The sequence below is a fragment of the Salmo salar genome, chromosome 19 (assembly GCF_965601325.2).
Source record: "Salmo salar chromosome 19, fSalSal1, whole genome shotgun sequence".
NCBI lineage: Eukaryota > Metazoa > Chordata > Actinopteri > Salmoniformes > Salmonidae > Salmo > Salmo salar.
Genome location: NC_138309.1, coordinates 30,487,262 through 30,510,688, shown reverse-complemented (window position 1 = coordinate 30,510,688; position 23,427 = coordinate 30,487,262). Strand labels below are relative to the sequence as shown.

Genomic DNA, 23,427 nt, shown 5'->3' with positions numbered 1-23,427 from the left:
TGCTAACCTTACGATTGTCACAAAATGCAAGTGTATATCATGTTTTTTTATTTTTAAATGTCACATAGCAAATACTGGTATCAAAATGGTTTCAGTGTCAAACAATGTCAACGTTAAACTCTTAACATGAAGTAGTAGTCATCTGTTCTATTTTAAATGACGTGCTGTGAGGTTTCAACTTCTGCTTACTGTAGTTTGCTCTGGTCACCTTTTGCAGGATGGTTAAGTGTCCATCTCTCATGCAAGTGGACATCTGACAGACACCATTTACACCTGATATTAAAATGCATCGTGATGGTATTGTGCAAAGCCTGTGATCTGATATATTTATTCATCAGTTCTGGGGCCGGGATTCAACGCAAGCAAGCCACATTGGGGCGGCAGGTAGCCTAGTGGTTAGAACGTTGGGCCAGTATCCGAAAGGTTGCTAGATCGAATCCCCGTGCTGACAAGGTTCAAATCTGTCGTTCTGCCCTCGTCATACTCCAAAAGCTATTTTTAACTAAGTGTAAACTGTCAATAAGCAGGAGTCTGTTCTTCCAGTCAACCTGAGGAACCTTCTGACATTATGGCCATGTGTGCATGCCATGAGCTTTTTCTTCAGTGGCAATCAGCCTGCCGTGAGGTCTTCTGGGACTTAGATTCCAAACAGTCTGGAGGGACGTCCTCTGGGATAGCAATGACGTCTTCTGGGACTTGGAGTCCATTGGGCTGGCCCACTGGGACGTTGTAGTGGCGGTCATCCTCTGTAACCAGACACACACAGGGCCAGTCTTCCTTATGGTCATCAGGATAATAGGTGACAAACTCCTCGGTGTCTGTCATGTACAGCCTGTAGACCTGGATGGTGCACTGCAAGGCATATCCCAGCAGAAACATCTCCACCTGAAGGAACCAATGAGATAGGGAGTTGATGCTTTAAAACATAATTACACACTGTATTTAAAAACTGGGCATTTAGATGTAATGGGAGCGTTTGCGTTGTTCAGTATTCGCTGTTTGAGGACTTTGAAAATGAGCTTTTATCAGTAGAAACCTCTAAAAAGTACTGTTGTGTAATACATTCTTCCCTGAGACACCGCACTGTCATTGATGATAATAACCTTCAAACCAAAATTAAGGTCACTGAACAAGTCAGACAGACCCGGAGGCTTAGACTGGACAGCTGTTGAGTGCAAACAGAACAGCTGGTGCGGTGCAACTGTATGCATGTTAGGCTTTCAGGGTTTAGTTTGTGGGAAAGCTGCACTCCCATCCTACTGTATCCTCCTGTTTGTGATTTACCACCATTTCATTGAACAGGGAACCATGAATGTGTTTTCTATAGTCATACGGTCACAGCTCTGGGGTGAAGTTTCCCTTAGGTAAAGATCCAGGATTATCGCTTTCCCAATCTTAACCATTAGTGGGGAAAATGCTAAACTGACCCAAAAATCAGAATCTAGGGACAACTTCAGTGCTCACCTGCTCTAGACCCCCACTGAAACCCAGTCGACTCAGGTGGTTGGAGAGGAATGTGCGTGGGCAGTCGGAAGAGTCACGTGCATAGAGCAGCCAGCAAAAGACTGGCACATCCCCTCCCTCTTGCATGGTGGTATGGAACTCCGATGCCCGGACCAGCATGAGGAGCTTCAGGGCCTCCAGCAGCCCCAGCTCCTCCTCCCCTCCCTGGAACACACGCTCACACAACCGCTGTCTCTCCTCCATGCTGGAGCAGCCCACCGCCGCCTGCCACTGGGCACAACACACAGACATGCCACATACTGTCAACATTACCATGGCTGGAAATAATACACAGCATGTATATTGAATTATTGCCCTTTTCTTGACTGCAATTCACACACACACTTACTGTCATCATTAGTGTAAACCATATTGAATATTCAACTTTGCTCTTTCCGCAACTGCAATTCATGACTTCACTGTCAGTTTTCACCATAATACAAAAGGTGACAGTGTGCACCATTTTCCCCTTAGTTGGCGATGCTAGGGTACAGCCACCAACCATTTAACGACAGAATGTATTAAACTGCAAATGTGCCTACTACACATATGTATTAAACTGTTTCCTGAAGACTGAGGGTCCATCTATCCTGGTTCAATTAAACACAGCAATCCACAAGGAAGGGTATAGTTGTTGCAGTATACCACAAACTATCCTGAAACTGCCATTAAAACCCTCTTCTATATGGCCATAATTACAACCATAAGGATTGGGAATGAGCAACATCCCCATTGACAGTCTAAAAAGGATATCAGTGTTTGAGTGTTTAAACTAGAGAGCACAGTACATATACTTGAAGTCGGGAGTTTACATACACCTTAGCCAAATACATTTAAACTCAGTTTTTCACAATTCCTGACATTTAATCCTAGTAAACATTCCCTGTCTTAGGTCAGTTATCACCACTTTTTTTTAAGAATGTGAAATGTCAGAATAATAGTAGAGAGAATGATTTCTTTCAGCTTTTATTTCGTTCATTACATTCCCAGTGGGTCAGATGTTTACATACACTCAAATGGTATTTGGTAGCATTGTTTAACTTGGGTCAAACGTTTCGGGGTAGCCTTCCACAAGCTTCCCACAATAAGTTGGGTGAATTTTGGCCCATTCCTCCTGACAGAGCTGGTGTAACTGAGTCAGATTTGTAGGCCTCCTTGCTCACACACTTCAGTTCTGCCCACAACTTTTCTATAGGATTGAGGTCAGGGATTTGTGATGGCCACTCCAATACCTTGACTTTGTTGTCCTTAAGCCATTTTCCACAACTTTGGAAGTACGCTTGGGGTCATTGTCCCTTTGGAAGACCCATTTGCGACCAAGCTTTAACTTCCTGACTGATGTCTTGAGATGTTGCTTCAATATATCCACATAATTTTCCTTCCTCATGACGCCATCTATTTTGTGAAGTGCACCAGTCCCTCCTCCAGCAAAGCACCCCCACAACATGATGCTGCCACCCCCGTGCTTCACGGTTGGGATGGTGTTCTTCGGCTTGCAAGCCTCCCCCTTTTTCCTCCAAACATAACGATGGTCATTATGGCCAAACAGTTCTATTTTTGTTTTGTTTCATCAGACCAGAGGGCATTTCTCCAAAAAGTATGATCTTTGTCCCCATGTGCAGTTGCAAACCGTAGTCTGGCTTTTTTATGGCGGATTTGGAGCAGTGGCTTCTTCCGTGCTGAGCACCCTTTCAGGTTGTCGATATAGGACTCGTTTTACTGTGGAAAAAGATACTTTTGTGCCCATTTCCTCCAGCATCTTCACATGGTCCTTTGGGATTGATTTGCACTTTTCGCACCAAAGTACGACCATCTCTAGGAGGCAGAACGCGTCTCCTTCCTGAGCGGTATGACGGCTGCGTGGTCCCATGGTGTTTATACTTGCATACTATTGTTTGGACAGCTTTGAAATTGCTCCCAAGGATGAACCAGACTTGTGGAAATCTACAATTTTTTTTTCTTTAGAGTTTCCCATGATGTCAAGCAAAGAGGCACTTTGAAGGTAGGCCTTGAAATACATCCACAGGTACACCTCAAATTATGTCAATTAGCCTATCAGAAGCTTCTAAAGCCATTACATAATTTTCAGGAATTTTCCAAGCTGTTTAAAGGCACAGTCAACTTAGTGTATGTAAACTTCTGACCCACTGGAATTGTGATACAGTGAATTATAAGTGAAATAATCTGTCTGTAAACAATTGTTGGGAAAATTGCTTGTGTCATGCACGAAGTAGATGTCCTAACCGACTTGCCAAAACTATAGTTTGTTAACAAGACATTTGTGGAGTGGTTGATAAACAAGTTTTAATTACTTCAACCTAAGTGTATGTACACTTCCGACTTCAACTGTATGGCTGTGGAAGGAAGACATGGGCGGTACCCTGTTCTCGAGGAGTTCCATGTAGCGTTTGAGCTGTTGGACGGCGTCTTCGCTCCCATTCCCCTGTCTGCACTCCGAGGGGAACATCCACTGGCCAATCAGCCCCTCACGTGCCTCCAGCTCCTCCGCCCACTGTGGAGAAGAAACAGAGTCATATTCATTATGCACCAAACGGAAGAAAACAGACAAACAGGGAGGGAAAAACTTTTCCACCCAAAGAATTTGCTAATTTTAGTTCTGTTGCAAAATGTTTTGCTACAGTGTGCACTAATGATACGACCCACGATTAATACAATAAAACTAACGGCAAGCCACACTGACCATCAGCTAATGTCCACTCAACTGTATACTTGGACTTCCACTGTATGTACAGACAGTATGAGGGCTAGTGACTTATATAAGTGTCACAGTGTAGTCAGCATTAGTTACGCAAGCATGGTGTACCGTGGAGATGTGTTCGACCTGCAGCCAGAAAGGCGGCTGGGTGCTGGTGGAGAGCACCTGGAACAGAGTGGCTCGGAGGGCACAATAGTTATCACCTCTCACCCGTCTCAGGCTCTCAAACCTCTGAGACAGCTTAGTGTAACCCTGGGACCAGACAGGAAGAGGGATCTAGGTGAATCATGAACGATTTATAAGAATGTCCAAAATATTTATTTGAAAATATAAGATCATAATAACTGGCTAATCAACTGACCTTTCTAATAAGGGTACTTTTGGTAGTGTTTCCCTTCCACTCATTCTCACTGTAAGACAGAATATCCACCATCGGCTCCAGACTGCATCTGTCCTCAACCTTTGGAACTGAGATATGGAGAAGAAAGTGAGAAGGTGCAAACTAGAATTGTTTCAAAAATATGTTGGGGTATACCATTTAAAGGGCCAATCCACAGTTGAAACAATAAGAGGGCACACCGCCTCTTTTTTGGTAAAAAGCTGACGGATGGGTCTGGAGAAATGTATGGAAAAGAATAGGAGCTCAGATGCAATAATTGTACAACCGACATTTAGACAGCCAAGCTGTCTTCATCAGGGTATAATGACAAACACTGCAGGTTACTAGTTTATATAGTTTGGACTGACACACAGGTATCTAATCATGGCAGCTGTGGATTTTTATATATATATATATATATATAAACATGAATGGATAACATACTATCATAGATGCAATTAGGCTACATCGGCCTACAAACATGATTTACAATGGATAGCAAAAACACAATCACAAGAATGGCTTCAGATCAAACTCTACGTTGAGACCGAAGGGAGCAAGTGCTTTAAATTAAAGATCCAGGAGGCCACTGGTTTTAAACAAATTGTCAAGGTTACCTGGAGAAATGTAACCACAATCAAATTCATAGACAGTGCTATGGATGCAATGACTGATCATCAATGATATTATTTTAACCATGTTGAGGATATACTTTATTTTTATTTTTTACATTTAAAATGTTAACTAACATTGAAATAAAACAAGTATATATTTCCTGGGTTCTGATCGTAACATTATTCAAAATCTATGGGATCATATCATTAATTTATAAGTAAAACAATTGATCTGACAACTGCAGATTGCCCCTTTAAGGAGACACTTCTGGAATACAATTCTGGGAAAAAATGAAATGATCTGAAAGTGACTGACGTGTGATTTCAAACAGTGTCTCCGGTACTGCATGTTTGACTGGCCCTTGGGGGAGCTCATCAGCTCCTCGATACAGGTCTTCCTCCTCACTAAGTGGAAGATAGTAATTACATTATCGTTAACTGACAATTAAATAAGAGACCCCCATTTTGGATCTATTATGTGACATCGACACAGATCTGCGGTCAGTTGTGAGGTAATACAAAGCGGGACTTTGACAAACCTAACTCCCAGATCCTCCACAGCTGGACCGTATTCCTCCCTCACATCAGCTAAGGTGCTAGGCCCTTGGTGGGCCTCTTCTTTTGGGTCCTCCTCCCCTCCCATGGCCTCCATTACAGCAGCATTCTTCCTTCTCCTTTTCCTTTTCATCCTTCTGTTCCTCTGTTTCTGGCAGCTCTTCCTCTAAGAGGTCTTCCAAAGATGGGACTTCAGTCAATCCACATTGGAGATCTCCTTTATCGTCCTCATTGGAGTTCTGACTGGAGAGAAAAGAGTGGAAAAAGCCATTGTATGAAGTGCATGTTTTTGCGTGTCACGTTATACAGGCAGGGATCCCACCGTAAACTTCATGATAAGATCTTATGTTACACCACATTCCTCTTGTAGTCTGGCCTCAGGCAAGCCATAATGTTAGTAGTGTTCTAATGTTCAACTCTAGAAGACACACGATTCCTCAAGAGGTAGATTAAAGTATGTTCACAGGAGCAAACATTATGGAACATAGATCAAATTACAATCATGATAATGGTGAGAAGCCAAAGACAGATTTTAAAAGGCTTTTCCGGGAGAACAGTAATGTGAAAATGTAAACATGCTCTATGCTGCATTGCGATACCTCAAGAGGCCACTCAGACAGAATAAATCATTCCTTTCGCTCAAACTCAGTTCACTATTAAAATAGTCACGGCATTGATGGCCATGATTACACATTTATACACGGTCATATAGGAAACATCAGTTGGAGGACTATTTCTTTTTGCTTCACTTTTAAGAAATATAGGACAGTGTCCTTTTCACATTACATCATAGCATCTCATCTCTATGTTGAAATTTGTGATTTTTTTCAACACCTCAGATATTACTTTACGGTCTTTGGATGCCCCCTAATGGTGGCAAATGAGACAACAAAAAACTGCTTTGTTGTAGTAAACTGTACTTGTTAGTAATTGACAAAGACTATTATATTAACAAGATACTCGATTGACCGCTCTAACAAAGGAAATTACATGTCCCCGAAGATGGAAGGCGGCGAGATCAGGTGGGACCATTCTAGCCAATGTGAAGGCAGATGCGTGTTTGAACAACAGGCCATAGAGACAGAGTTCATCTTCGCATCTGTACCATTATAGCGCCTGAGAATGGGCAGCGCCAATGAGGCAATCTGCATCTTAAAGTAGTCAATTTTCCTTCTTCATTGGCCGATTGCTCCTAACTCATAGGCATCCCCACCCTGTTGACTACTTTAAAAATGGTGGAAGCAGTCAATGGCAATGTCCATGTTAAAACGAGTTATATCCATGATCGGTCCTCTCTCTGACAACATGCACAACTCCCGATATAAATTAATGTTTTCAACGTTGCCAAAATGCCACGTGCGTCCACTTATAAATCAGTGCATTTGTAACAACCTAACCATTACCAAGCTTCTTTTCGATAAAATAAGCCTCACAGTAGCAGTTACATTTTTTGTTGACCAAATTCGACACTCATTGACGTCATTCATGAATTCCTCACTCTTGCGTCGCGTCTTCCTTTCCGGTATTGAGCTGTATGGCAGAGACTCACTACGCACGTCTCTCCCCACGAATGCGCACCGACTCCAGCCAATTCATTGATTCAATAACGACGTTTCTATCTACCAGTTTATGGGAGTAAAGTCATACAGTATATAAAAACTACAAATTACAAAAGCTGTGATGGAAACGGGATGTTTCAGTACAATTGTATAAATGCAGACAGAATTTGTTCGATATGGTGGGATCTCAGTGTTGGTTAAATTCATTATGTGAGAAATGGCAGAGGAAACACCTTTATGAGCAAATATTGATCATATCGAATTAAAGTGGACGCTGATTGTCCCCCCACTACGACTCGGGAAACCATGCAGTGTATTAGGCTACAGATGAAAAAAGTTATGAACTTCACAGGGTGGCGAAAGTGCATAGTGATCAGTTTGTTGTTCCTTTCCAATAACTACCGAGGGTTTTATTCTGGGGACATAACCGATGCTTGACTGCCATTTAACAAATACTCCTTTACCCATAATCTCATCACGTAGACTAGCCTACCCGCATTGTATCTCCGAATTGTTGGGTAGTGTACATGCCAAGACCACAGTAGGCACATTTGCTTTTTAACGCAACAGTTTGTGTGACAAAACCATCACGCACTGATTTTTATTCTCAACAAACGCCACTGATTGGAAAATGTGCACATTTTCTTTATGCAGATTTTATAATATTCACATGAAAATCTGTCACCAATCGGACGGAGACCAGCTATTGTGTCAATTGTGTGCCCTTTGACAATGTTTATACATTCCCAGTTAAATATATAGGCCTACTCAGTATTAAAGTTACCGTTAATACCCGCATTTCCCCAGTACTTTTAGAATGTTAGTGTTACGGCAGGTAGCCTATTTTAGATTGCACTGGGTGAGGTAGAAGGTGATACAAGGTGTAGGTGTCACGGTAAGAGGACAAGGATAGTTGAGAGACTTGAGGATCTGGTTTAAATGAGGTTTAGCTACCATTTGTTCTCCCCAAACAATTCCATGTGTGCAATTTTTTATATAAAATATGAAGAAAAAAAACATTTGCGTCAGCATATTTCATATTGTATTTCATAAACATAATACCAATATTCCTTGACCTTAATATTTCAACAATCTCAGAGCCAGTAGCCAAACCATAATTATAATCAAACCCATTATTTCCATGACATAATTTAACCCATAATTTCCAAATGCATTTACAAAATAGATTCATCATAAATGTAAAATTAGATCATTTCGATACATATCCAACATTACTATCCATACATTCTAACGCAAATCACAACAGTGTGTCTTTAAATGCACACTGAATAACACAAATTAAAGGAAAATGTCAACAATATTGCAGGTTACTCACGTTGGATATTGGATTAAGAAAATAAAAAAGATGTTTTTCTGATGCTGATTAGAAACACGAGATTTCATGGACGTGTGTTTCCTGACCGATTCTGCGTTTGGTTAATGTTTGTCCCCCATGAGACACTTTCACTTCCTCAAAATCACAGAAATTCGTCTAAGATAATTACAGATTTCTCGAGTTTACGTTTATGCTGAGGATGTTTTAGATCTAACTAAGGTGTTTGGTGGAGTATTTATCAAGTAAAAAAATGCGCAACGTGTTGTCTTATGTAAACAAAGTCGGAGCTGCTGGGCAGGTCTGTCCGGCTGTCTATGCTATTGGATAGAGAGCAATCACCGCAGTTGTTCACCCCATGTAAGTGGGCATATGGACATCTTCAAATCAAAACCAAAACTTCATTTACCTGTTGCGACGCAGGGATGTTCCAAACTACATTTTAGGCGAGACTGACTTTACCAAAATGATCCCATTTACACTTTGTAGTCTGTTTAAAAAGACTGCTTTTGTAAAACCAAACACAATTGAAAGCAATGCTAGTTTATGTAAATACAACCGCGTTGATAAAATCAGCTAGGTAAGGGTTGGAGGTGCACACAATTAAAGGGACAGTTCCCTAAACTATAAGAAAATGAGAGCCTTTCCTACAGTTTGTTTACAGTCATTTGTTAATTCATTGACTATATCTAATCATTCTCATAGTGGAAACGTACATTGTTTGGAGAGCTCAAACTGTGTACCACTTGTGATAAAGCTTTTGTTTATTCAATTATTTTTTACCAGTACTGTCCATTTCTTCATTGTCTTAGTTTGAAAAATGTTGAATTGTAAATGATTAATACATACATTAACAGAAATGTATGTAACCAAATGACTGGGATGAACAATACGTTTACAGTTTACTTGGAAAGTATTTCAGGCCCCTCAACTTTTTCCACATTTCGTTATGTTACAGCGTTATTCTAAGATTGATGGAAAATAACAATTTCATCCATCTACACACAATACCCCATAATAACAAAGCAAAAACATATTTAGAAATGTTTGCAAATGTATTAAAAATACAAAACTGAATCTCTCATTTACATAAGTATTCAGACCCTTTACTCAGTACTTTGTTGAAGCCCCTTTGGCAGTGATTACAGCTTGGGTATGATCGGGTTAGTGTTCCCTCACAGCCCACATACAGTGCCTTGCGAAAGTATTCGGCCCCCTTGAACTTTTCGACCTTTTGCCACATTTCAGGCTTCAAACATAAAGATTTAAAACTTTTTTTTTGTGAAGAATCAACAACAAGTGGGACACAATCATGAAGTGGAACGAAATGTATTGGATATTTCAAACAATTTTTTAACAAATAAAAAAACTGAGCGTGCAAAATTATTCAGCCCCTTTACTTTCAGTGCAGCAAACTCTCTCCAGAAGTTCAGTGAGGATCTCTGAATGATCCAATGTTGACCTAAATGACTAATGATGATAAATAGAATCCACCTGTGTGTAATCAAGTCTCCGTATAAATGCACCTGCTCTGTGATAGTCTCAGAGGTCCGTTTAAAGCGCAGAAAGCATCATGAAGAACAAGGAACACACCAGGCAGGTCCGAAATACTGTTGTGGAGAAGTTTAAAGCCGGATTTGGATACAAAAAGATTTCCCAAGCTTTAAACATCCCAAGGAGCACTGTGCAAGCGATAATATTGAAATGGAAGGAGTATCAGACCACTGCAAATCTATGAAGACCCGGCCGTCCCTCTAAACTTTCAGCTCATACAAGGAGAAGACTGATCAGAGATGCAGTCAAGAGGCCCATGATCACTCTGGATGAACTGCAGAGATCTACAGCTGAGGTGGGAGACTCTGTCCATAGGACAACAATCAGTCGTATACTGCACAAATCTGGCCTTTATGGAAGAGTGGCAAGAAGAAAGACATTTCTTAAAGATATCCATAAAAAGTGTCGTTTAAAGTTTGCCACTAGCCACACCAAACATGTGGAAGAAGGTGCTCTGGTCAGATGAAACCAAAATCGAACTTTTTCGCAACAATGCAAAACGTTATGTTTGGCATAAAAGCAACACAGCCCATCACCCTGAACACACCATCCCCACTGTCAAACATGGTGGTGGCAGCATCATGGTTTGGGCCTGCTTTTCTTCAGCAGGGGCAGGGAAGATGGTTAAAATTGATGGGAAGATGGATGGAGCCAAATACAGGACCATTCTGGAAGAAAACCTGATGGAGTCTGCAAAAGACCTGAGACTGGGACGGAGATTTGTCTTCCAACAAGACAATGATCCAAAACAAAGCAAAATATACAATGGAATGGTTCACAAATAAACATATCCAGGTGTTAGAATGGCCAAGTCAAAGTCCAGACCTGAATCCAATCGAGAATCTGTGGAAAGAACTGAAAACTGCTGTTCACAAACGCTCTCCATCCAACCTCACTGAGCTCGAGCTGTTTTGCAAGGAGGAATGGGCAAAAATTTCAGTCTCTCGATGTGCAAAACTGATAGAGACATACCCCAAGCGACTTACAGCTGTAATCGCAGCAAAAGGTGGCGCTACAAAGTATTAACTTAAGGGGGCTGAATAATTTTGCATGGCCAGTTTTTCCGTTTTTTATTTGTTAAAAAAAGTTTGAAATATCCAATAAATTTCGTTCCACTTCATAATTGTGTCCCACTTGTTGTTGATTCTTCACAAAAAATTACAGTTTTATATCTTTATGTTTGAAGCCTGAAATGTGGCAAAAGGTCGAAAAGTTCAAGGGGGCCGAATACTTTCGCAAGGCACTGTATCTCCATGTTACAGCGCTTGTTTACAGAAAACAAAGAGAGGCGATTACCTGTCCTAATTAGTTATCAGAATGTTCCCGAGCACCTGTATGTAAGCATAACTCGGGAATTGTAGTTTCGTCGGCTGGAGGCACCCATAGCTGTATGAATCTGTGCAAAACTGCAACAGTAAGTATATTTTATTTGAAGGATTCTTTCTCGCTGATCAAAGAAAGTGCCATTTGTTTCAAAAGCCATAACAAGCGATTGACGTTTAAATGTTAAAACACAGCATCGGGATTGTAGTTCACATGAGGCAGTCGTGGGCAAAGCTAATGGCTGAGAACTGTAGGGAGAAGGAAGAATCCAGCATAGTTTGAGGGCCAGGTTAGCCCAATATTGGACTAAAGAAGGGTAACGTTACTCCTTAGTCCAAGGACCTTACATGTTCTGTTTAAAGGCGAATTAGCTCTGGAAGACAAAACAGCCAAATACTCCATCTAAACATGAATCGGTTTTCAATTGCGGTACAATTCTACCAGGGCCGGGCCGCTCATTAGGGCGTCATTTTCTGAGTTAAACTGACCAAGATGTACCTCCAACAACACATAAAACGACACACAATTATTCCCAAAAACATTGTCAATTTCTCCCAGCCAGTGGCATTTGGCCTTTTTAGGTGGGTGCTGATACCGCCCTGAGATAAGCAGTGCTCACTTTATCAAAGGCAAGGACGCCAAATATTTATCTTGTCAATTCCCAGCGTGGCTCACCATGATGCTGTTGGAGAGACCATCTCTGCAGCGCTCCACCAATATTCCGCCAAAAAACAAATCTAACATAAATCATGTAGCAGATATAGCATATGGTAGAAAGAGTATGTGTCCTTTTCTGTAGCCTACAGGCTGGAGATAAAAATGTATGACAATGTAATGAGAAGTAAACTTATTACATTAGGTTTCTACGATCAAATAGCCTAACCTAAATGTTGCCCAATCAACAACAACAAAAATGTGGTGATATGTTAACAAACATCCTAAACACAGGACAGGTCAAAGTCAAATGGACAAATCAGGCTACTCACAACTGCTGTCCAGGAGTTTCATCCCGTGGGCTAACTTGTCATAACTGGTTTCATGCTTGTATCTGTCAATTTTTTTTAGAAGCTGATCATAGCTAAAAATATACTTCTGCATTTCCTGCTGTGTAAACACATTGCAAATAGGCAATGGATAACTCGTCTTGATAAAGTTGGGTAGCTGATTCAGAGAATTTACTGCACACGGTTGCCCGGAGTGACTTGACACCGGGCCAAACAAGCTGTAGCTAGCTACAAACCAAACGGAAAAGACATGCTACCGTGAAGCGTTCATCCATCCATCCATCCATCCATATATATCTATATCTATATATATATGATTTAAGAGTCTGGCAACATTTTCATATATGTTTCTAATTTAGTCAGAAAGTCATCTTCATTGCAAGATAAAGCATACTGTTAGCTAGATAGCGAACGTTAGCTTGCCAGCTAACATTACGTGTATGATCTGTGTAGTAATATTATTCGTATCTCAGAAAGCCATCTGCATTGCTAGTTATAGCCTAATGTTAGCTAGCTAACATCGAACCTAGTTGGTTAGCTTTAGCTACATGCAGATTCATACTCCAGCATTTCATGGATGGTGGCTAGCTACTGTATGCCAATCATTTTCTACTGTAGCTATGGGTGGGACTATGGTTAATTGTTTAACTAGCTAGCTACCCGTCTAAACAAAAGACTCCACTTCACAAGAGAAGGATTACATGACCCATAAAGTTAGCCAGTTGTGTCTGGGGGTTATTACAGCCATCTTTTGTATTTCATGTACATGTGTACATGTCTAGACAATAGTGACCCATCCACTTATCTAGATATGGCTGGGATGGTGGTTATAGCATTTCTTTCACATGACCCATCAATTTAAACAAGTGTCTGTGTAGGCATCATCTAATAATTATACAATATTTTTATCTAGACCAAGGACTAGATAAAGTGTATTTTTACATGGAGTTCTCTTATTCTAGGCTACTACTTTCACCACTTTTAGTCTTTGGTTGGTTACCTTAAAGAGATAGGTGGGGCTACGGCTTAAGAGGGTGTGAACAATGCTGAATAGGTGTAGACAAAGAAGAGCTCTCCAGTAGCTGTACCAAAACATTCCAAAGGCCAAGTGGGGTTACAAGTTCATCAACTTTCAAAGCAGAATTTTCCCCCCCCCAACTGCAGTGTATGATATACCATTTTGTAGCTCTGAGTCCAATGTATGCATGTATGTATGTATGTATGTATGTATATATATATAGATATATATATATATATATATATATATATATATATATATATATATATATAAAAACTAAACACACCTTCACAAATTTGGCTACATAAGATCAAATCGAGGCGTTGGGTCACAAATGGTAGGACTACCACAGATTGGCATACCGTAAAATTCTATTTCAGGTGACACTGTAGGCTATACCTCAGTAAGCACAGACCGACGCTGGCGCCTTTTAGACGTTTTTTTTTGTTGTTCTGTCCGTGAGTCTTTTTTGGTGCAATCCGGACCGGCCTTGATTTCCACGTCCACGGATGTTGGTTTTTGGTCTGAACCAATCATAGATGTCTATGTTTGGTTCAGATTTTGTCCTGTCTGGAACAGCCTTGATTTTCCTTAAACGTAGACATCTATACATTTTCTTTTCAACTTTCATTCAGAACCCAAATTGAACCTAACTTCAACATATGGAAAAATAGGTATTTTAGGACGTCTTTTCAACATAATTTTCCTTACTGGGACTATTCTAGTAAGGGCAACAATGTGTCTCCCCCTAGGGCGGCAGAATGGCCAGGACCAGGACAATTTCAAAGATTTTACTCAGTTATAGTTCATATAAGGAAATCAATCAATTGAAATAAATAAATTAGGCCCTAATATATGGATTTCACATGACCGGGAATACAGATATGCATTTGTTGGTCACAGATAACAAAAAAAGGTAGCGGTGTGGGTCAGAAAACCAGTCAGTAGCTGACCATTTGTGACTATTTGCCTCATGCACACATCTCCTTCCAATAGAGTTGATCAGGCTGTTGATTGTGGAATGTTGTCCCATTCCTCTTCAATGGCTGTGCGAAGTTGCTGGATATTGGTAGGAACTGGAACACGCCGTCATACATGTTGATCAAGAGCATCTCAAAACATGCTCAATGGGTGACATCTGGTGAGAATGCAGGCCATTGACGAACCAGGACATTTAGCTTTCAGGAATTGTGTACAGATCCTTGCGACTTGTGGCAGTACATTAGCATTCTGAAACATGAGGTGATGGCAGCGGATGAATGTCACGACAATGGGCAACAGGATTGTGCGGCGCACAATTGGTCCAGCGTCGTCCGTGTTAAGGAAGCGTTTGGCCACCAAGGATATCCTTGTCCCATCGTGCACTAGCGACTCCTGTGGCGGGCCGGGCGCCGTGCACGCTGACAGTCGCCAGGTGTACGGTGTTTCCTCCGACACATCGGTGCGGCTGGCTTCCGGGTAAAGTGGGCATTGTGTCAAGAAGCAGTGCAGCTTTGTTGGGTTGTGTTTCGGAGGATGCACGGCTCTCGACCTTCGCCTCTCCCGGGTCCGTACGGGAGTTGCAGTGATGACAAGACTAACTACCAATTGGATACCACGAAATTGTGGAGAAAAAGGTTAAAAATAAAATAAAAATTGCCATTGATAAAATGCAATTGTGTTGGTTGTCCGTAACTTATGCCTGCCCATAACATAACCCCACCATGTGGAAATCTGTTCACAAAGTTGACATCAGCAAACCGCTCACCCATACTATGCCATTTGCCCGGTACAGTTCAAACCCAGGATTCATCCGAAGCACACACATCTCCAGAGTGCCAGTGACCATCTAAGGTGAGCATATGTCCACTGAAGTCAGTTACCACGCCAAACTGCAGTCAGGTCAAGACCCTGGTGAGGACGACAAGCACGCAGATGAGCTTCCCTGAGACAGTTTCTAACAGTTTGTGCAGAAATTATTTTATGTAGTCCAAACCCACAGTTTCATCAGCTGTCCAGGTGGCTGGTCGTCTCACCAGCCAACACAGAAGAAGACAGATGTGGAGGTCCTGGGCTGGTGTGGTCATATGACAAAATAATGTCACAAATACAAATACACACACGGACTGTACACTCTTAACACAGTTGCAGCCGACAGCATTTTCAGTAGACACACGTTTGTGACGTCTGTCTTGTTTACACAGGTTTACACAATAAGCACAGGTAGTCCACTGTCTACCGCCTGTTTTCCGTAAACAAGCGCTATAACATCGACTTATGGCCGTGTGGGAACCCTAACTGTATAAAAGAGGTATCAATTTCACTTTTTGTTAATGATTTCTCGCGGATATAAAGTCCTTATGATTCCAAACCCGGACTGCAAGCGATGCGTGTTAATGTTCAGACCGACCGTTGGCGGCTCTTGTTAACAAAACACCGCCCTACAGAAGACTGCTTCGTCCAAAATGACGTGTAATGTAATCGAACTCAGAGTCTTGATCAAGTGCTAGGTTAGCCTGGTCCCTTCCTTCTAACAAGTTAGCACAGCTAAGCTAGCATGCTAATGTAAAAGTTTGTTACAAGCACCATGCGCTTCAAGACAAAACAGCTGCAGGCGCAACAGTTCAGAGTTCTAAATCTCTGACAGCTCAGGTTTCAGATTGTATTCCTGGCAGTCAGTTGCCGCATATACTAAGTATATATATATCCATGCTTGACGTACACTCGAGACATGTCTACTTACGTTTAACGCTTCCAAAACATATTTTATACAGGTGTCCCACTTGCAAAAATGCTATATAGCCACCAGTTGATAAACGCCGTAGGATGTCTGATAGCGCAAGACTAACGTTTCCTCAGCGACACAAAAGAAAGTACTTCCGGTTCATGGAATTTACGAAATTGTCAAAATAAAAGTCCCCCACGTAACAGAAAAGTGCCAATAACCTGTATTTATTCATGAGGTAATAACAATAATTGTTTAAACATTAACAGTGATTCATTTCTGTTCATATTTAAGTTACATGTGCATTACATTTGGGTTTTTAAAACATGTTCCAAAGTCAAATAAATGCCCCCAATGCAAATCACTGAATGTGCATTCAGTGGGACCTGTCATTCATTTAGCAAAAAATTGAATAACAAATAAATTATTTAATTTTAGGGGGGGGGGGGGGGGGGGGGGGGCGTGCCTGTTTTGCATTTTATTTTGGCATTAATACGTGTCACATATCAGTTTGCAAACGATGTAAAACATATATAGAATTACATGCTACAATCACCACTGTATGCATTAGATCTTAAATTATAGAGAAAAAACGATGATGTGTGCCAATGTAAAAGTGGGGTGGGAAGTAGTCAGTAGGGTCTGTAGAATCTAAATATGGTGTCATTTCATGTGGCTCTGAATAATACGGAGTGTTGCTGGCCTTTTACTCCGCCCATTACTTTGGCCACAATTCAAATCATTGTAAATGCATTACATATTTGCTTATTATGTTAAATGTTATGTTAAATGCTTATAGAGAAAACTATTTGATTTGTGCCAATGTAAACTTGTTGGTAATTACATTGGTAGAAGTTTTTATGTTTTTTACTTCTTTTCACAGATGGATCTAATGACCCAAATAGTGGGCACACAGGAGCAGTTATTTACATTCCTGAATGTGATGTGGAGATATGTAGAAGACTAACAGATGAACTGTCAGTATACTCAGTTGAACTGTTGGCGATAGTAGTTGCCCTCCAGTGGGTGGAGGACGTTACAACCTGTTAGAATTGTAGTATGCTCATATTCTCTGTCTGTATTGAATAGTTTATCATCTAGTAAATCTAATAGGAGTGACCTACTATTGGTTCTTTGCTTCTTTGCTCGCTTTGACGTGGCACTGACACTGACAGTGCCACTGATGTTCCACAATAAAGTGCCACTGACACGGCCCGCTACCAAAACCTGCGGGCTCTCCTTCCCCGCAGCCAACGTGAGTAAAACATTTAAACGTGTTAACCCTCGCAAGGCTGCCGGCCCAGATGGCATCCCTAGCCGCGTCCTCAGAGCATGCGCAGACCAGCTGGCGGGTGTGTTTACGGACATATTCAATCAACCCTTATCCCAGTCTGCTGTTCCCACATGCTTCAAGAGAGCCACCATTGTTCCTGTTCCCAAGAAAGTGAAGGTAACTGAGCTAAATGACTATCGCCCCGTAGAACTCACTTCTGTCATCATGAAGTGCTTTAAGAGACTAGTCATGGATAATATCCCCTCCACCCTACATGACACCCTAGATCCACTCCATTTTGCTTACCGCCCCAATAGGTCCACAGACGACGCAATCACACTGCACACTGCCCTAACCCATCTGGACAAGAGGAATACCTATGTAAGAAGGCTGTTCATTGATTACAGCTCAGCATTTAACACCATAGTACCCTCCAAACTCGTCATTAAGCTCGAGCCCCAGGGTCTCGACCGCGCCCTGTGCAACTGCGTCCTGGACTTTCTGACGGGCCGCCCCCAGGTGGTGAGGGTGGGAAACAACATCTCCACCCCGCTGATCCTCAACACTGGGGTCCCACAAGGTTGTGTGCTCAGCCCTCTCCTGTACTCCCTGTTCACCCATGACTGCGTGGCCATGCACGCCTCCAACTCAATCATCAAGTTTGCAGACGACACTACAGTAGTAGGCTTGATTACCAACAACGACGAGACGGCCTACAGGGAGGAGGTGAGGGCCCTCGGAGTGTGGTGTCAGGAAAATAACCTCACACTCAATGTCAACAAAACAAAGGAGATGATCGGGGACTTCAGGAAACAGCAGAGGGAGCACCCCCCTCATCCACATCGACGGGACAGTAGTGGAGAAGGTGGAAAGTTTTAAGTTCCTCGGCGTACACACAGACAGCGTGGTGAAGAACAACTGTCCCAAAGTATGCTTGGAATATTTATTTCTTGCATAGAAGGACAAGTTGGCCAATATAATAAGTCAACTTTTGTACTATGGGGGACAGTAGATTGACATAGGCTAGTGCAATTGCTGTTTGTTAGGCCTACTCATCTTGTTGGCTGACGAAAAGTAGGCTAAATGTGCACAGTTCTATATTCAATATGCGCCTCGGAATTCGTGCAGTTGTGTCTGTGATGTGTCTGTCTTCATTCACTTGAAGCCTACTTAGCTGAAATGCCTGTGAATGAACCCGATCACGTGACGGGTATTGGCGACATCTAAGAGAGCCATGTGAGCGAGAGTTGCTTTGGAGCACGGCAGCAGGGAGAAGGGAATTATACTTAGCGTATTATATTCAGCCTAAGAGGACAACGGCCACTTTGGCCTCAAAAGGCATGCATTTTTTAGGGGACTTTACGGCCACACAAGGGGGATGCTGCCGGGAAATTCAAGGGCTGGTGCGAATATTATAAAGTGCTTGTCAAATTGTGAATGAGAGACTTTTTTCAAATCATAATTAAAGTCCTATCATGCAGCCTTAGAATGTATTAAACATCAAAACATATAGCCCAACGTTTGTATCACAACTAAAGTTGCATAGATAACTAAATTAAGCATATAGGAGGACCAGTTTATTTGTTAACCACTCAACACAGGACAGCCACATGTGCGCACTATCCTTTCTATTTTTATTAAGCTATGTTCAATTGTATTCTTCATACTATAAAATAATGCCACAGAATTCTAAGCAAATCTTGTCAGCTAAATTAGCTAGTACAGCCATATGACATAGCCATATCACGGCCTAAAATAAGGACAATTCAGACACAGGAGGTTGGTGGCACCTTAATTGGGGAGGACAGGCTCGTGGTAATGACTGGCGCAGAGTCAGTGGAATGGTATCAAATACATCAAACACATGGTTTTCAGGTGTTTGATGCCATTCCATTTGCTCTGTTCCGGCCATTATTATGAGCCGTTCTCCCTTCTGCAGCCTCCTGTGAAGTCAGAGTATGTTATTCTGTTCTTCTGAAATAGACTACATTTTCTTCATATCATGTTTCTTTAGAACTGTCTAAAATAAATCATGGATTTATTGTGAAGGTGTAGGCTATATTACATGGATTTAAAATGTAGATGTTCCAAAGGTCTGCATCAGTGGCTTGCTGCTTGGAAGCCAGGAAATGCTAAACGTAGTTATGCTAATTAACGGTCAATTACCGTGAGATGGTCAGTTATTTGCTTGACAATCACCGGCTGACAAAATTTCATGACTGCCACAGCCCTATCAGATACTTTGTTTTTTGATCCACGCCCCTACCTTTTTTTAAAAAGGTATCTGTGACCAACATATGCATATCTGTATTCCCAGTCATGTGAAATCCATAGATTAGGACCTAATTAATATATTTCAATCGACTGATTTTGTTATATTAACTGTAATTCAGTAAAACTTTTGAAATCGTTGCATGTTGCGTTCATATTTTTGTTCAGTGTAGTTTCTGGAGAGCCTATGCTGAATTCACACCTTAAGGTAATTATTTACAATATGACTGTTAAACTGTACCATTTTGACTACACTATCTAGCCATTCATTTTTAGAGACTTATGAATCCCCAGAAACTTGTTTATAACAACCAGAACAGGAAGGAAATGGCTCTGATCTTACATTTGGCCTCACCTCTACCCAGTGGAACATTAATATCAATTATATCTTGTTTTAAAGCTCTTTTAGCTAACTGGTCTACAATTTCCTTCCCTTCCACACCCAAATGTGCTGGGACCCAGCAGAATCTCACTACTACACCCAGTCTCTCAATTCTCCATAATAACATTAATACCTCCAATAGTACAGTAGGTCACTCCTATAAGATTTGCCGATGATAAACTATTCAATACAGACAGAGAATATGAGCATACTATAATTCTGACAGGTTGTACGTCCTCCACCCACTGGAGGGCAACTACTATCGCCAACAGTTCAACTGAGTATACTGACAGTTCATCTGTTAGTCTTCTACATATCTGCACATCACATTCAACAAGGTAAACGCCTGCTCCTTTGTGCCCACTATCTGGGTCCTTGGATCCCTCTGTGAAATGTGGTAGAAATGCATAACAACTTTCACCAATGTAATTGTCAACCATTTTCCCTATATCACTTTATTTTATTACTTTTACACCTTTCGACACAGTAATTGCAGAATAACTACAGCGTACTGTAGTTATACTGCACTGTAACTGCAGTTATATTGCAAAATTACTGCAGTGAAAAAAACGGTGTTATTTTGGACACAGTATTTGCAGCATACTGCAGTTACACTGCACTCTAACTACAGTTATACTACAGTGTACTGCAGTTATACTGCACTTTGACTGCAATATGTTTTTCGTAAGGGTGGGAGTAGCCATGGAGGAACATCCCCTATCACCACAGAAGGGCCAACCTCCAACTCCCTCAAACCACTCTCATCAGCAAGCTTTCCAACTGTCCAACCAAATCCACTGCCTTGTCTACTAGAATATTCCCAACAGTCATGTAGAACAGTAGCAGTGGGATGGTCAACCTCTCAGCCTAACCCAATAAACGAATGAACACAGTAATTCGTTGGGCTGGCAGAGTTTAAAAGCAGAAGTGGGCGCTCATCAACGGGCCAGAAAATGTACGATGTCATCACAATGCGCATTGGTTTTTTTCTTCTTTGGGTGGCAATGTATACCCAAAGCGAAGTGATAAATTCTGCCATCTACTGCGTGGAAGTAAAATGACACACTCGTCTCCAGATTGAGTTTCATTTAGCCTGTAGATGGCGCTAAACCCATACAATTCTACGGAGCTGCTAAAAAATGTAGGTCTTCCACCATTTGTCACATTTGGTTACTCTAGTCGCCCTCAAACTCAACTCTGGACGTCGAAGCTAGTTCCCCTGTTTGTTTTCATTGTTCCCCTCTAATCAGGGACTGATTTAGACCTGGCACACCAGGTGGGTGCAATTAATTATCAGGTAGAACAGAAAAACAGCAGTCTCCGGACCTCGTAGGGTAAGAGTTGAATACCCATGCGAGTCTAGTGTATCTAAGTATGTCTAGACATTTTTGTACACAAGTAAAACAAACTATATGAAAACATGAATGAAAATGTAGTTCACACACATCCAAAGAGTAGGTCTATTTCAAAGGCAAGATGTAGGTACTCGGTCGCCTATGCTGACATGCAGACAGGACTACTGTAGCCTACATTAAAATGAATTGCATCATATATTGCATTTTATGCATATTAATATTTTTGATATTCTCAATTATCTTTCCACCCACTACCAGTCCCAAATATAATTCACTATTTTCACATGTGGAAAACGATCAGTCAAACAAATCTCTGGCACAATGGAAGAGCGCTGGAACGGAAAGAATGGCAATACCTTCCACTTTCTGACTACTTTGTGTGCAAGACATTTTTCCTGTCTATTTACAGAGTTTTGGTGCTCAGATACATAGCCATTAAGAGAGATGCAAAATATCCTGTGGAAGATGGTCTGCACGCAGAGTAAACATATTCTGAAAGTAGGCTATTCTCTCTCACAGCTTTTCGTTCATTATACCGGAAATGTTAATATTTTAACTTTTGATATGATACCTGGTATCCTTTTTCATTCTAGTAAAATGTTAGAATTGTTTGAGGAAATAATGATTGATTGCTTTCGTTTTGTAATTGAGTAGTGGCCAAATGAACGTTTATTTTCCTTAACTCTTCACATTTTGGTCAAGTAAATGTTGCTTTATGTCACAGGGTGGATGGGCTGATGTTCAATATCAAATGTAGACCATCTTATTGTGGCATTAAGCTCTGTACCTTATGCTCTATTTACACAATACATTTGCAAACGTCTTTAGTCCAGCTTGACTGCATCTGTTGTTAATGTCAATGCTCAGATGCTCTTTGCTATCTCCTGTTGAAGTTTCAAACAGGAATATATGTTATTTGTGATAACAAACACATTACTTGCTCATCAATATTGCATTTCCACCTTTCTTCTCGCCATTGCTTTATTTTAAGGTTCCCCCATTCTTCATGCCATGCTTCATGGAAAACACAAGAGAGAGAGAACGTGGTGGACAAATGCATTTCAACTAGGTAAGAATGCATTTACAGGAGCTGGATAACAATGGCCTTGAGAATACTCCCAGGCCACAGTGGAGTTGTCTTTTGCTCTGGAAATCGAGTCAGTCCGGGGGCCTCATTCGCAACAGCAGCCACACCTTCAGTCCCGCTGCTCAAAGTGCAGAACAACTAGCCAGGGCAATCACCTGACACATTTCCATCCAATTTCCACTGCAGAATGTGTTCATTTTCAGCCTAATGGCATGTCATTTTGCTAGAGCCTTTGGTCAAGAATTAATCCTGGAATCAAAACAGATTTTCCGGGGAGCAGTCTTCCATCAAGTATTGATTTTTTTACACTCACGGAGCCTGTACTCCCTAATTTAACCTGACAGCCGGCAGCACAATGGACTGGGAGCACCTTGGCATCTCGCAGAGGGAACTCTCCACCTCCTCTTCGCTCTCCTTTTCTCTTTTTTCTTTTTCTCTCCTTCTTTCATCCCCCTTTCTGAAGAAGTGAAAGAAAGGTGTGTGAAAAAGAATCCCAGACGTATAAAACAAAGAGCTTTGGCTACAGAAAATGGTGGAGGGGTGCACTAGCGCTTCTGGGGGGGGGGGGGGGGGGGGTGGGCAGTGCTCCTGTGACAACAATTTTGGACCCCCTTGTGGCCCCCCTAAATGTGGAGTATGAAATCATTTTTACATAACACATTTTTGCTATCGTTCTTTTTTTACATCCGTTATTAGACAGTGGCAACGCGGAACACTAATTTAACCCACACATTTTCTAGAGTGGCTTTAGGCGGAACAAAACAGTATCGTACCACATGCAAAACGATATGACAACA

At 41.4% G+C, this 23,427-nt stretch overlaps 1 protein-coding gene across 6 annotated transcripts; it reads right to left on the bottom strand.

Moving 5' to 3' along the window:
* Positions 1 to 31: 31 nt before the first annotated feature.
* LOC106578683 (ubiquitin thioesterase otulin) lies at positions 32 to 16,417 on the bottom strand. 6 transcript variants are annotated; one of them, XM_082965683.1, is made up of 10 exons: positions 16,281 to 16,410; positions 15,538 to 15,611; positions 15,306 to 15,448; positions 5,752 to 6,010; positions 5,529 to 5,617; positions 4,581 to 4,687; positions 4,328 to 4,495; positions 3,884 to 4,015; positions 1,465 to 1,734; positions 32 to 885 (listed from the first exon to the last, which is right to left on the bottom strand). In XM_082965683.1, exons 4-10 carry the CDS (start codon positions 5,898 to 5,900, stop codon positions 601 to 603), a joined length of 1,200 nt encoding a protein of 399 aa, XP_082821809.1. In that variant the 5' UTR covers positions 5,901 to 6,010; positions 15,306 to 15,448; positions 15,538 to 15,611; positions 16,281 to 16,410; the 3' UTR covers positions 32 to 600. The 6 variants fall into 6 exon arrangements, with proteins under 6 accessions (XP_082821809.1, XP_082821810.1, XP_082821808.1 ...); XM_082965684.1 differs by lacking the exon at positions 15,538 to 15,611; XM_082965682.1 differs by lacking the exons at positions 15,306 to 15,448; positions 15,538 to 15,611 and having other exon boundaries at positions 16,281 to 16,417.
* Positions 16,418 to 23,427: the final 7,010 nt, after the last annotated feature.